We start from the raw sequence: 15,037 nt of genomic DNA, 5'->3' as shown, positions 1-15,037 counted from the left end.
CAGTTGTGTAGGACTTTGGTTCGGCCACATTTGGAATACTGCGTGCAGTTCTGGTCGCCACATTACCAAAAGGATGTGGATGCTTTGGAGAAGGTGCAGAGGAGGTTCACCAGGATGTTGCCTGTTATGGAGGGCGCTAGCTATGAAGAGAGGTTGAGTAGATTAGGATTATTTTCATTAGAAAGACGGAGGTTGAGGGGGGACTTGATTGAGGTGTACAAAATCATGAGAGGTATAGACAGGTTGGATAGCAAGAAGCTTTTTCCCCCAGAGTGGGGGATTCAATTACTAGGGGCCACGAGTTCAAAGTGAGAGGGGAAAAGTTTAGGGGGGATATACGTGGAAAGTTCTTTACACAGAGGGTGGTTGGTGCCTGGAACACATTGCCAGCGGAGGTGGTAGACGCGGGCACGATAGCGTCTTTTAAGATGTATCTAGACAGATACATGAATGGGCAGGAAGTAAAGAGATACAGACCCTTCGAAAATAGGCATCATGTTTAGATAGAGGATCTGTATCGGCGCAGGCTTGGAGGGCCGAAGGGCCTGTTCCTGTGCTGTAATTTTCTTTGTTCTTTGTTCTATTTCTGTCATACATTCCCCTGAGAACATCTGTTCCCAATTTAAGCTCCCCAGTTTCTGCCCAATAGCACTGTAATTCCCCCTCCCCCAATTAAATATTTTCCCATTCCGTCTGCTCCTGTCCCTCTCCATGACTATAGTAAAGGTCAGGGAGTTGTGATCACTATCACCGAAATGCTCTCCCACCGAGAGATCTGCCACCTGGCCTGGTTCGTTGCCAAGCACCAAATCCAACATAGGCCGACTAGAGGGGAGGCTATCTACATATTGAGTCAGGAAACCTTCCTGGACACACCTGACAAAATCTGCTCCATCCAAACTATTTGCACTAAGGAGGGTCCAATCAATATTAGGGAAATTATTAGGGACTAATAAGAGATCTCGTAGTTAAGGATCCTCTGGGGGAAGCGATCATAACATGGTAGAATTTCAAATTCAGTTTGAGCAACTCGGGTCTCAAACCAGTGTCTTCAACTTAAACCATGGCAATTACAGATGTATGAAGAAAGAGTTGTCTAAAGCGGGCTGGGAAAATAGACGACAGGGAAAGTCAGTAGATGAGCAGTGACAGACTTTTAAGCAGATATTTCACAACACTGAGCAAACCTTTATTCCGGTCAGAAGGAAGGAAGAAAACGATGAACCACCCGTGGATAATGAAGGAAGTTAAGGAGAGTATCAAATCAAAAACAAAGGCACATAAAGTGGCAAAAGCTAGTGGTAGGCCAGAGGATTGGGAATTTTTTTTTTTTAGAAACCAGCAGCGGATGACTAAAAAAATGAGTGTAAATTGGCAAGAAATATAAAAACAAACAGTAAGAGCTTCTAAGGGTATATAAAAAGGGAGAGAGTAGCTCAAGTAAGTGCGGGACCCTTGGAAGATGAGATTGGGGAAATAACAGGGAAATGGCAGATAATTTAAACCAATATTTTGCATCAGTCTTCACAGTGGAGAGCAAGGTGTATATGGGAGGAAGGAACTTGTAACAATCTCTATCACGAGGGGAAAAGGTGCTGGACAAACTGGTGGGACTAAAGACAGACAAGTCACCAGGACCTGATGGCCTGTATCCAAGAGTTTTAAAAGAAGTGGCTGCAGAGATAGTAGAGGCATCGGTCATAATTTACCAAAACTCACTGGATTCCAGTCGGATACCAGCAGATTGGAAAACCGCTAATGTGACGCCCCTATTCAAGAAAGGAGGGAGACAGAAAGCAGGAAGCTATAGACCAGTTAACTTAACATCTGTCATTGGGAAAATGCTAGAGTCCATTATTAAAGGAAGAAATAGCAGGACATTTAGAACATAATACAATCAAAGTCAACATGGTTTATGAAATGGAGATCATGTTTGACAAATTTGTTAGAGCTCTTTGAGGATATAACAAACAGAGCAGATAAAGGAACTGGTAGATGTAGTGTATTTAGATTTTCAGAAGGCGTTGGATAAGGTGCCACATAAAAGGTTATTACACAAAATAGGAGCTTGGGTATTGGGGATAATGTGTTGGCATGGATTGAGGACTGGCTAACACACAGAAGGCAGAGAGTTGGGATCAATAGGTCTTTTTCTGGTTGGAAAGCCGTAACTAGTGGGGTGCCACAAGGATCAGTCCTGGGGCCTCAACTATTTACTATCCATATTAGTGACTTGGAGGAAGGGACAGAGTGTAGAGTATCCAAATTTGCTGACGATACAAAAATAGGTGGGAAGGTATGTTGTGATGAGGACACAATCTGCAAAGGGACATAGATAGGTGAAGTAAGTGGGCAAAAACTTGGCAGATAGAGTTTAATGTAGGAAAGTGTGAGGTCATCCACTTTGGTAGTAAGAATAAAAAGGCAGATTATTTAGATGGAGAAAGACTACAAAATACTGCAGTACAGAGAGATCTGGGTGTTCTTGTGCATGAAACACAAAAGTCAGCATGCAGGTGCAACAGGTAATTAGGAAGGCAAATGGAATTTTGGGCTTTACTGCAGGAGGTGAGAGTTTAAAAATAGGGAAGTCTTATTACAACTGTACAGGGTGCTGGTGAGGCCACAACTGGAGTACTGCGTACAGTTTTGGTCCCCGCATTTAAGGAAGGATATACTAGCATTGGAGGCAGTTCAAAAGCGATTCACTAGGCTGATTCCTGGGATGAAGGGGTTGTCTTATCAAGAATGGCTAAACAGGTTAGGCTTTATTCATTGGAGTTTAGAAGAATGAGAGGTGATCTTATTGAAACATCAGATTCTAAGGGGGCTTGACAGGGTAGATGTTGAGAATATGTTTCCACTGGTGGGGGAATCTCAAACTAGAGGACAGAGTTACAGAATAAGGGGCACACATTTAAAACTGAGATGCGAAGGAATTTCTTCTCAGTGGTGAAACTCTGGAATTCTCTACCTCAGTTGTGGAGGCTAGGTCACGAAATGTATTTAAAAGGAGGAGGTAGATAGATTTTTGAAATCTCGGAGTCGAGGGTTATGCGGAGCAGGCCCGAAAGAGTTGAGGCCTGGGACAGATCAACCATGATCTTATTGAATGGCGGGCAGGCTCGAAGGGCTAAATGGCCTATTCCTGCTCCTACTTCTTGTGTTCTTGTGTATTAGAGGTCAATCATCTCAGTCCCAGGACATCACTGCAGAAGCTCCTCAGGGTAGCGTCCTAGGCCAAGCCGCCTTCAGCTGCTTCATCAATGACCTTCCCTCAATCATAAGGTCAGAAGTGGGGATGTTCGCTGCTGATCATACAACATTCAGCACCATTTGCGACTCCTCAAGTACTGAAGCAGCCCATGTCCAGATGCAGCAAGACCAGGTCAAGGCTTGGGCTGATAAGTGACAAGTAACATTCATGCCACACAAGTGCCAGGCAATGACCAAATGACCATCTCAAACAAGAAAGAATCAAACCATTTTCCTTTGACATTCAATGCCATTAACATCACTGAATCCCCCACTATCAACATCCTGGGGGCCACCATTGACCAGAAACTGAACTGGACCAGCCACATAAATGCTGTGGCTGTAAGAGCAGGTCAGAGGCTGGGAATTCTGCAATGAGTAACTCACCTCTTGTTCTCCACCCCCCACCACCCCCCCCTACCCAATGCCTGTCCACCATCTACAAGGCACAAGTCAGAGTGTGATGGAATACTTTCCACTTGCTTGGATGCGTGCAGTTCCAACAACACTCAAGAAGCTACAACACAGGACGACTTGTACGCCAAACAGTGGAAGCAGCATGCAATAGACAGAGCTAAGCAATCCCACAACCAACAGATCAGATCTAAGCTCTGCAGTGCTACCACATCCAATCGTGAATGGTGGTCGACAATTACACAACTGAAAACCCATCCCACTGCAGCTCCACACTCTACCTTTTTTTATTCTTTCACAGGATGTGGGCATCACTAGCAGGCCAGCATTTGTTGCCCATCCTTAGTTGTCAAGGGCAGTTAAGTGGCTTGCTCGGCTATTTCAGAGGGCAGTTAAAAATCAACCACATTGCTGTGGGTCTGGAGTCACATGTAGGCCAGACCAGGTCAGGACAGCAGATTTCCTTCCCTAAAGGAAGTTGGTGAACGAGATGAGTTTTTACAGAAAACAATGGATTGATCACCACCATTAGACTAGCTTTTAATTCCAAATTTCACCATCTGCCATTCTGGGTCAGAGTCATACAGCACAGAAACAGGCCCTTTGGCCCATTCTGTCAGTGCTGGCCATCAAGCACCTATGTATTCTAATCCCATTTTCCAGCACTTGGCCCATAGCCTTGTATGCTATGGCGTTTTAAGTGCTCATCTAAATACTTCTTAAATATTGAGGGTTCCTGCCTCTACCACCCCTTCAGGCAGTGCATTCCAGATTCCAACCACCCTCTGGGTGAAAAGATTTTTACTCAAATTCCCTCTAAACCTCCGGTCTCTTATCTTAAATCTATGCTTCGTGGTTATTGACACTTCCGCTAAAGGAAAAAATGTCTTCCCATCTACGCCCCTCAATTTTGTATACCTCAATCATGTCCCCCCTCAGCCTTCTCTGCTCTAAGGAAAACAACCCTAGCCTTTTCAGTCTCTCTTCATAGCTGGAATACTCCAGCTTAGGCAACATCCTGCTGAATCTCTTCTGCACCCTCTCCAGTGCAATCACATCCTTCCTATAGTGTGGTGCCCAGCACTGTACATAGTACTCCAGCTGTGGCCTAACTAGCGTTTTATACAGCTCCATCATAACCTCCCTGCTCTTATATTCTATGCCTCGGCTAATCAAGGCAAGTATGCCTTCCTAACCACCTTATCTACCTCTGGTGCTGCCTTCAGTGACTTATGGACAGGTACACCAAGGTCCCTCTGACCCTCTGTATTTATTAGGGTCCTACCATCCACTGTATGTTCCCTTGCCTGGTTAGCTCTCCCAAAATGCATCACCTCACACTTCTCAGGATTAAATTCCATTTGCCACTGCTCTGTCCATCTTAACAGTCCATCTATATTGTTCTGTAATCTAAGGCTTTCCTCATTATATATGACACCACCAATTTTCGTGTCATCTGTAAACTTACTGATCATACCTCCTATATTCACATCTAAATCATTAATGTACACTACAAACGCCAAGGGTCCCAGCACCAATCCCGGCAGTACACCAGTAGTCACAGGCTTCCAATCGCAAAAAACAACCCTCAACCATCATCCTCTTTGAACCCATGTCCCCACAGTATTAGCCAAGAACTCTGGATTACTAGTCCAGTGATACTGCCACCTCACCACCGCCTTACCCGATAAATTAAAAGCACAAATAGATCAAATCTATATCGTTGGCTATCTCTCGTTTCGAGGATGACATCAACTCCAGGTCACTAGTTTCTGCCATGGGTTTTCATGTGACTAAACAGGTAAAAACAGCAGATTTCCTTCCCTAAAGGACATTAGTGAATCAGAGGCCCATGATAATGTCCTGGAGACAGGGGTTCAATTCCCACCACAGCAACTTAAGTTCAACTAATTAAAAATCTGGAATTGAAAACTAGTCTCAGTAATGGTGCCCTGAAACTATTGATGGTCATAAAAGCCCATCTGGTTCACTAATGTCATTTAGGGAAGAAATCTGTCCTCAACCACTGGCCTACATGTGACTCCAGATCCACAGCAATGTGATTGACTCTCAACTGCCTGCTGAAATGGCCTCGCAAGCCCGTCAGTTGTCAAGGACAGTTAGGGATGGGGCAACAAATGCTGGCCTTGCCAGTGACGCACACATCCCACGAAAGAATAAAAAGGGACTAACTCAATTCAAAACTTAACTTGAGTTTTGAATTTAAATTCCACCAGCTGCTGTAGTGGGATTTGATCCAGTGTCCCCAGGGCATTAGCCTGGGCCTCAGGATTACTATTAGTGACATTACCACTATGCCATCGTTTCCCTATCTTTGCATACTCTTCTGCTTCTTAATTCATAGGTAAAGTTTTGAGTGAATTGAGGTTGCCACCATGAGTGGGATACACATCCCATCACATGGATCAGCATTTATTCTAGTTAACCCCTGCACAAATGCAGCCTCATCGACTGAAACGTCACTGTGATGTCTCAGACAGTTGCCAGTAATAAAGATGATCTTAAAAATTTGACACAAAGCAAACTGAATTTAAACCTCAATAGCTGCGATCACATTGGTGCCTCCATACCATCCAGACAACTCCCCATTCCCTCCACAGTCGCCGCTTCCCTTCCCTGCTTCCTCGTGCGATCGCCACTTGGGAGGGTGCAGAACCAGGGGTGGAGGAGGGAGGGTGTGTGCAGGGGGAAGACGACAGGAGAGGGGAAGTGAATGCGGCAATCGCAGGAGGATCACACAATGAATTCGCTGGTGTCAAGTTTAAAAGCGGGCTGGCAGGAAAGGGATCCCTTCTGCCCCCAGCATCCTGCTGCACTTCTTTGCGTGAAAAGTTGAACAATGGCCGGTTTACAAAACCCGCGCCGGAGACTGACGACCCTTTGCATGATTACATATTCTCACACAAGCACAAATTAGTACTTGCAAGCTCGGGTGTTCACGTAGGCTGCGCATGTGCAGCATCATACTGGCAGGATGAAAGCGTTCTGCACATGTGGAGTTTGAACCACAGTGATGACATTGGCGGTTGGCTGCGTTGGCAGGAGACATGCCCTTGTTTATATGGATTTTTAAGAAAGTATTTGATAAGGTACCACATAAAGGGCTGGTTAACAAAATTGAAGCTCAAGGAATAGGAGGGTCAGTGTCCAATTAGATAAAAAAAATTGGCTTAAGGACAGAAAACAGCAAGTCATGGCAAATGGTTGCATTTCACACCGGAGGACTGATGACACCAAATTTGGGAGGATATGAACCTCCTGCAACAGGACAGATAGGCTCTCAGAATGGCAGGGAGGTGGCAGACAGAATTTAATATCGACAAGCGTGAGGTGATGCATTTTGGCAGAAGGAATAGGGAGAGGCAATATATACTTAATGGCACAGTTGTAAAAATGCAACAGGAATATGTGGAGGCACCTTTTGTTTTTAAAGTGCAGCAGGTGGTAATGACCTGGAACTCAAGGGTGGTGGAAGCAGAGACAATCACTGACGTCAAGAGGAATTTGGATGGCCACTTGCAGGGCTATGGGGATCGAGCCAGGGAGCGGGACTGACTGCATAGTTCTGAGGAGAGCCAGTATGGCCTCCTTCTGTGCTGTGTATGACTATGAAGTATTTGCAACCATCTTCAGCCAGAGATGCCGACTGAATTATCCATCTCAATCACCTCCTGAGGTCCCCAGCAACACAAATGTCAGTCTTCAGTCAATTCAATTCACGACATATGAAAGAAACAGCTGAAGGCACTGGATATAGCAAAGGCCATGGGCGCTGACAATATATAGAAATAGTACTGAAGACGTGCTGCGGAACCAGCCATGCCCCGAGCCAAGCTGTTCCAGTACAGCTACAACACTGTCATCTACCCAACAATTTAATCCTGAGGAATGAAGCCAGACAAGTGGTTGAAGTGCCAGTGGGGGAACATTTCGGGGATAGTGAACATAACTAAGATTTAAGGTAGTTATGGAAAAGACAAAGAGGGATCGCAAATAAAAGTACAGAATTGGGGGAAGGCCGATTTCAATATGATAAAACAGGATCTGGCCAAAGTGGACTGGGAGCAGCTACTTATAGGAAAGTCTACATCAGACCAGTGGGAGTTAAAAAGGAAATAGTGAGTTCAGAGCCAACACGTTCCAGTAAAGATGAAGGGTAGGACCAACAAGTCCAGGGAACCCTGGATGTCAAGGGATACAGAGGATTGGATAAGAAAAAAAAAGGAGGCTTATAACAGATTCAGGGTGCTGAAAACAGCGAGAGACCCTAGAGGAATATAGAAAGTGCGGGGGCGGGGGGGTGGCCACTTAAACTTAGGAGAGTGAAGAGGGGACATGAAAAAACACTGGCAGGCAAGATAAAGGAAAATCCCAAGGCGTTTTATAAGTATATTACAGGCAAGATGATCACTAGGGAAACAGTAGGGCCAATTAGGGACCAGAGTGGCAGTTTGTGTATGAAGCCGGAGGACATAGGCGAGGTTTTAAATGATTACTTTTTATCTGTGTTAACTATGGAGAAGGACGATGTAGGTGTAGAGACCAGGAAGGGTGTTTGTGATATACTTGAACAAATTAGCATCAAAGGGAGGAGGTATTAGCAGTTTTAGCAGGCTTAAAAGTTGATAAATCCCCTGGCCCAGATGAGATGTATCCCAGGCTGTTATGTGAGACAAGGGAGGAGATTGCAGGGGCTCCGACACAAATTTTCAAATCCTCTCTGGCCACAGGAGAGGCACCAGAGGACTGGTGGACAGCAAATGTGGTACCATTATTCAAGAAGGGTAGCAGAGATAAACCAGGTAATTATAGGCCGAAACGTCGAACATCAGCGGTAGGCAAACTACTGGAAAAAATTCTGAGGGACTGGATTGATCTCCACTTGGAGAGGCAGGGATTAATCAGGGATAGTCAGCATGCAGATGACATGAAAACTGGTGGTGTCGTAAATAGTGAGGAGGAAAGCCTTAGATTACAGGACGATATAGATGGGCTGGTAAGATGGGCGGAGCAGTGGCAAATGGAATTTAATCCTGAGAAGTGTGACGTGATGCATTTTGGGAGGACTAACAAGGCAAGGGAATATACAATGGATGGTGGGACCCTAGGAAGTACAGAAGGTCAGAGGGACCTTGGTGTACTAGTCCATAGATCACTGAAGGCAGCAGCACAGGTAGATAAGGTGGTTAGGAAGGCATGTGGGATACTTGCCTTTATTGGTCAAAGCACAGAATATAAGAGCAGGGAGGTTATGATGGAGCTGTATAAAAACGCTAGTTAGGCCACAGCTGGAGTACTGTGTACAGTTCTGGTCACCACACTATAGGAAGGATGTGATTGCACTGGAGAGGGTGCAGAGGAGATTCAGCAGGATGTTGCCTGGGCTGGAACATTTCAGCTATGAAGAGAGACTGGATCGGCTGGGGTAGTTTTCTTTAGGGCAGAGAAGGCTGGGGGGGGGGGGGGGGGGGGGGGACATGATTGAGGTATACAAAATTGAGGGGCATAGATAGGATGAAACTTTTTCCCTTACGAAGGTGTCAATAACTAGGGGGCATAGATTTAAGGTAAGGGGCAGGGAGTTCAAGAGGAGAATGGAGGAAAAAATTTTCACCCAGAGGGTGATTGGAATCTGGAACACCTTACCTGAAGGATTGTAGAGGCAGGAACCCTCATAACATTTAAGTAGTATTTAGATGTGCACTTGAAACACCATAGCACACAAGGCTACGGGCCAAGTGCTGGAAAATGGGATTAGAATAGATAGGTGCTTGATGGCAGGCACAGACACGGTGGGCCGAAGGCCCTGTTTCTGTACTGTTTAACTATGACTTTATGACTCTAATTCGGAAAATTGCCCCGTATGCACTGTCCACAAATAGCAGGACAAATCCAATCCAGCCAATTAAAGCCCGATCAGTCTAGTCTCGATCATCAATGTCACAGAATCACAGAATCATACAGTGCAGAAGAGGCCCTTCGGCCCATCGAGTCTGCACCGATGCATTAAAACACCTGACCTGTCTACCTAATCCCATTTGCCATCACTTGGCCCATAGCCTTGAATGTTATGACGTGCCAAGTGCTCATCCAGGTACTTTTTAAAGGATGTGAGGCAACCTGCATCTACCACCCTCCCAGGCAGGGCATTCCAGACCGTCACCACCCTCTCGGTAAAAAAGTTCTTGCTCAAGTCCCCCTTAAACCTCCCGCCCCTCACCTTAAACTTGTGACCCCTCGTAACTGACCCTTCACCTAAGGGGAACAGCTGCTCCCTATCCACGCCCCTCAATCTTGTACACCTCGATCAGGTCACCCCTCAGTCTTCTCTGCTCCAACGGAAACAACCCAAGCCTATCCAACCTCTCTTCATAGCTTAAATGTTCCATCCCAGGCAACATCCTGGTGAATCGCCTCTGCACCGCCTCCAATGCAATCACATCCTTCCTATAATGTGGCGACCAGAATTGCACACAATACTCCAGCTGTGGCCCTACCGAAGTTCTATACAACTCCAACATGACCTCCCTGCTTTTGTAATCTATGCCTCGATTGATAAAGGCAAGTGTCCCATATGCCTTTTTCACCACCCCATTAACCTGCCCTTCTGCCTTCAGAGATCTATGGACAAACACCCCAAGGTCCCTTTGTTCCTTGGAACTTCCCAGTGTCAGGCCATTCATTGAGTACTTCCATGTCATTACTCCTACCAAAGTGTATCACCTCACACTTTTCAGCATTAAATTCCATCTGCCACTTTTCTGCCCATTTGACCATCCCGTCTATATCTTCCTGTAACCTAAGACACTCCACCTCACTGTTAACCACTCGGCCAATCTTTGTCTCATCCGCGAACTTACTGATCCTACCCCCCACATAGTCATCTATGTCGTTTATATAAATGACAAACAATAGGGGACCCAGCACAGATCCCTGTGGTACGCCACTGGACACTGGCTTCCAGTCACTAAAACAGCCGTCTGTCATCACTCTCTGTCTCCTACAGCTAAGCCAATTTTGAATCCACCACATCAAGTAACCTTGTATCCCATGTGCATTTGCTTTCTTGATAAGTCTCCCATATAGGACCTTGTCAAAGACTTTGCTGAAATCCATGTAAACTACATCAACTGCACTACCCTCATCTACACACCTGATCACATGCTCAAAAAATTCAATCCAATTTGTTTATGTTTATGTTTAGAGATACAGCACTGAAACAGGCCCTTCGGCCCACCGAGTCTGTGCCGACCATCAACCACCCATTTATACTAATCCTACACTAATCCCATATTCCTACCACATCCCCACCTGTCCCTATATTTCCCTACCACCGACCTATACTAGGGGCAATTTATAATGGCCAATTTACCTACCAACCTGCAAGTCTTTTGGCTTGTGGGAGGAAACCGGAACACCCGGAGGAAACCCACGCAGACACAGGGAGAACTTGCAAACTCCACACAGGCAGGACCCAGAATTGAACCCAGGTTGCTGGAGCTGTGAGGCAATTTGTTAGGCATGACCTCCCTCTGACAAAGCCATGCTGACTATTCCTAATCAAATTTTGCCTCTCCAAGTGGAGATAGATTCTCTCCTTCAGAATTTTCTCCAATAGTTTCCCTACCACTGACATGAGACTCACTGGTCTGTAGTTTTCTGGCTTATCTCTACAACCTTTCTTAAATAGTAGGACCACATTAGCGGTTCTCCAGTCCTCTGGCACCTCCTCTGTGGCCAGAGAGGAATTAAAAATTGGGGTCAGAGCCCCTGCAATCTCCACCCTCGCCTCCCACAGCATCCAGGGACACAAACCATCCGGAACTGGAGATTTGTCCACTTTTAAGCCTTCCAAAACCTGCAATAGCTTGTCACTCCCTATGACAATTTGCTCAAGAACCTCAGTCTCTCTCTCTGGGTTCCATATCTACATCCTCATTCTCTTGGGTGAAGACAGATGTGAAGTATTCGCTCAACACCCTACTAATGTCCTCTGGCTCCACCCACAAATTTTCTCCTTGGTCCCTAATGGGTCCTATTCTTTCCCTGGTTATCCTCTTCCCATTGATATACTTATAGAATATCTTGGGATTTTCCCTACTTTTACCAGCCAGAGCTCTCTCATATCCCCTCTTTGCTCTCCTAATTGCTTTCTTCAGCTCCATCCTACACTTTCTGTATTCCACTAACGCTTCCATTGATTTGCTCTCCTTGTATTTGCTAAAAGCCTCTTTTCCGTCTCATCATACCCTGAATGTTTCTAGTCATCCATGGTTCTCTGGGCTGGTTGCTCCTACCGATTACCCTAGGGGGAACATGTTGGGCCTGTACCCTCCCCATTTCCTTTTTGAATGCCCCCCACTGGTCTTCTGTCGATTTCCTGACAAGTAACTCTTTCCAGTCTACCTTGGCCAGATCCTGCCTTACTTTACTAAAATTCACTCTCCCCAATCCAAAACCTTTTTTGCAACTTGTCTATTTCTTTCTCCATAACAAGCTTAAATTGTACCATGTTATGGTCACTATCACCAAAATGCTCCCCCACCTCATTACAGCTTTGGTTCAAACATGGACAAAAGGGCTGAACTCAAGAGCTCAGGTGAGAGTGACTGCCCTTGACATCCAGGAGCCCTAGCAAAACTGAGGTCAACGGGAAACAGGGGGGAAACCCTCTATTGGCTGGAATCATACCTAGCACAAAGGAAGATGGTTGTGGTTGTTGGAGGTCAATCATCTGAGCTCCAGGACATCACTACAGGAGTTCCTCAGGGTAGTGTCCTTGACCCAACCATCTTCAGCTGCTTCATCAATGACCTTCCTTCCATCATAAGGTCAGAAGTGGGGATGTTCACGGATGATTGCACAATGTTCAGCACTATTCATGACTCCTCAGATACTGAAGCAGTCCCTGTAGAAATGCAGCAAGACCTGGACAACATCCAGGCTTGGGCTGATAAGTGGCAAGTAACATTCGCGCCACACAAGTGCCGGGCAATGACCATTTCCAACAAGAGAGAATCTAACCATCTCCCCTTGACATTCAACAGCATTACCATCGCTGAATCCCCCACTATCAAAATCCTGGGGGTTACCATTGACCAGAAACTGAACTGGAGTAGTCATATAAATACCGTGGCTACAAGAGCAGGTCAGAGACTGGGAATTCTGCAGTGAGTAACTCACCTTCTGACTCCCCAAAACCTGTCCATCATCTGCAAGGCACAGGTCAGGAGTGTGATGGAATACTCTCCACTGGCCTATGGTTGCGTGGATGAGTGCTGCTCCAACACCATTCAAAAAGCTTGATACCATCCAGGACAAAGCAGCCCACTTGATTGGCATGTCATCCACCACCGCACAATGGCAGCAGTGTCTACTATCTACATGCCATATTGCAACAACTCACCAAGCATCCCTTGACAGCACCCTCCAAATCCTGACCTCTACCACTTACAAGGACATGGGCAACAAATTTAGTTTAGTTCAGAGATACAGCACTGAAACAGGCCCTTCGGCCCACCGAGTCTGTGCCGACCATCAACCACCCATTTATACTAATCCTGCACTAAGCCCATATTCCTACCACATCCCCACCTGTCCCTATATATTTCCCTACCACCTACCTATACTAGGGGCAATTTATAATGGCCAATTAACCTATCAACCTGCAAGTCTTTGGCATGTGGGAGGAAACCGGAGCACCCGGAGGAAACCCACGCAGACGCAGGGAGAACTTGCAAACTCCGCACAGGCAGTACCCAGAATCGAACCCGGGTCCCTGGAGCTGTGAGGCTGCGGTGCTAACCACTGCGCCACTGTGCCACCCATTGGACCACCACCAACTGCAAATTCTCTTTCAAAGCACATACCATCCTGACTTGGAAATATAACACCACTCCTTCAATGTCAGTCAAAAACCCAGAATGCCCTCCCTAACAGTACTGTGGGTGTATCTAGGCCACATGGACTGTAGTAGCTCAAGAAGGCAACTCACCACCACCTTCTCAAGAACAATTAGGGATAGACAACAAATGCTAGTCTTGCCCGCGACGCCCACATCCCATGAAAGAATAAAAAAGTTAACCAAAGTGATGCAGAATGCTTCCAATGGGGTAACAATGCAATTTGAGCACCAATAAATCGATGTTGTTAAAACGGAGGAAAATTCTGTACAATAGCATAAGAAATGCGTTATATGCGAGACGTACAGGAAATATAAACCCTTACTAATGTTACTAGAGAAATTCGGGTTAAGAATTCAGAAACTAGAGAGTCTGAGTGACATCTTTAAAGGAGTTAGTGCTTTGGTGGCATTTACATCTTATTGAACTAATATGCAAACAAACAATTAAAAGGTTCCAATCCCAGTGGATCAATACAATCCCGAATTACGCGAGTCAAACAGATCACAATGATCCCACAGGGGATTTGTTGCGTAACTTCACCCTGAAGTTGGAGCAGTCCAGAGGCAGCTACAGCTCGAGCAGTGAAGCGGGTCTTCGTCCCCTCCAACCAAGCCCCCTCCCCCCATTCCCACCCAGCCCCCTTCCCCCATTCCCACCCAGCCCCCTTCCCCACTCACGTAGTGTTTGTTCGGGTTCCTCCGCTTCTCCACATCCTGGACCCGCACATCAATCGCCACACGGCCCGGGGACTGCATCCTCTTGGCGGCTCCGCTTCCCGGCACCGCACCTGGCGCCCGCCTCAGGGATGGAGCGCCTGTTACCGGTCTCTTCACCCGCGCCCCCGGTCTCCCCCTCCCCTCGCCGCCGCTTCCCGGTCTCCCCCTCCCCTCGCCGCCGCTTCCCGGTCTCCTCCTCCCCTCGCCGCCGCTTCCCGGTCTCCTCCTCCCCTCGCCGCCGCTTCCCGGTCTCCTCCTCCCCTCGCCGCCGCTTCCCGGTCTCCCCCGCCCCTCGCCGCCGCTTCCCGGTCTCCCCCGCCCCTCGCCGCCGCTTCCCGGTCTCCTCTTCCCCGGTCTCCCCCTCCCCTCGCCGCCGCTTCCCCGGTCTCCCCCGCCCCTCGCCGCCGGTTCCCCGGTCTCCCCCGCCCCTCGCCGCCGGTTCCCGGTCTCCCTCGCTGCCGCTTCCCGGTCTCCTCTTCCCCGGTCTCCCCCTCCCCTCGCCGCCGGTTCCCGGTCTCCCTCGCCGCCGCTTCCCGGTCTCCCCCGCCCCTCGCCGCCGCTTCCCGGTCTCCCCCGCCCCTCGCCGCCGCTTCCCGGTCTCCCCCGCCCCTCGCCGCCGCTTCCCGGTCTCCTCTTCCCCTAACGCTCGGTGTTAGATTTTGGTTTTTCACGCGCGTCCCCGGTGTCGCCTTTTCTTCTTGCTGAGGTTGAAGCCACACCCCCAGC

The 15,037-nt window shown here is 47.4% G+C and overlaps 1 protein-coding gene across 2 annotated transcripts in view; it reads right to left on the bottom strand.

Annotated features, from left to right (window-relative positions):
- Positions 1-14,378, bottom strand: part of sh3pxd2aa (SH3 and PX domains 2Aa) — an 822,856-nt gene extending 808,478 nt beyond the window's left edge. For both annotated transcript variants that reach the window (XM_068053246.1, XM_068053247.1), the window contains exon 1: positions 14,273-14,378. In XM_068053246.1, the coding sequence (XP_067909347.1) occupies positions 14,273-14,350 (78 nt within the window). In that variant the 5' untranslated portion in view covers positions 14,351-14,378. The remainder of the gene's footprint in view (positions 1-14,272) is intronic.
- Between the last annotated feature and the right edge of the window lie 659 nt (positions 14,379-15,037).

This window comes from Heterodontus francisci, chromosome 20 (genome assembly GCF_036365525.1).
Source record: "Heterodontus francisci isolate sHetFra1 chromosome 20, sHetFra1.hap1, whole genome shotgun sequence".
NCBI classification, from domain to species: domain Eukaryota; kingdom Metazoa; phylum Chordata; class Chondrichthyes; order Heterodontiformes; family Heterodontidae; genus Heterodontus; species Heterodontus francisci.
This window is presented reverse-complemented; position numbering and strand designations above follow the sequence as displayed.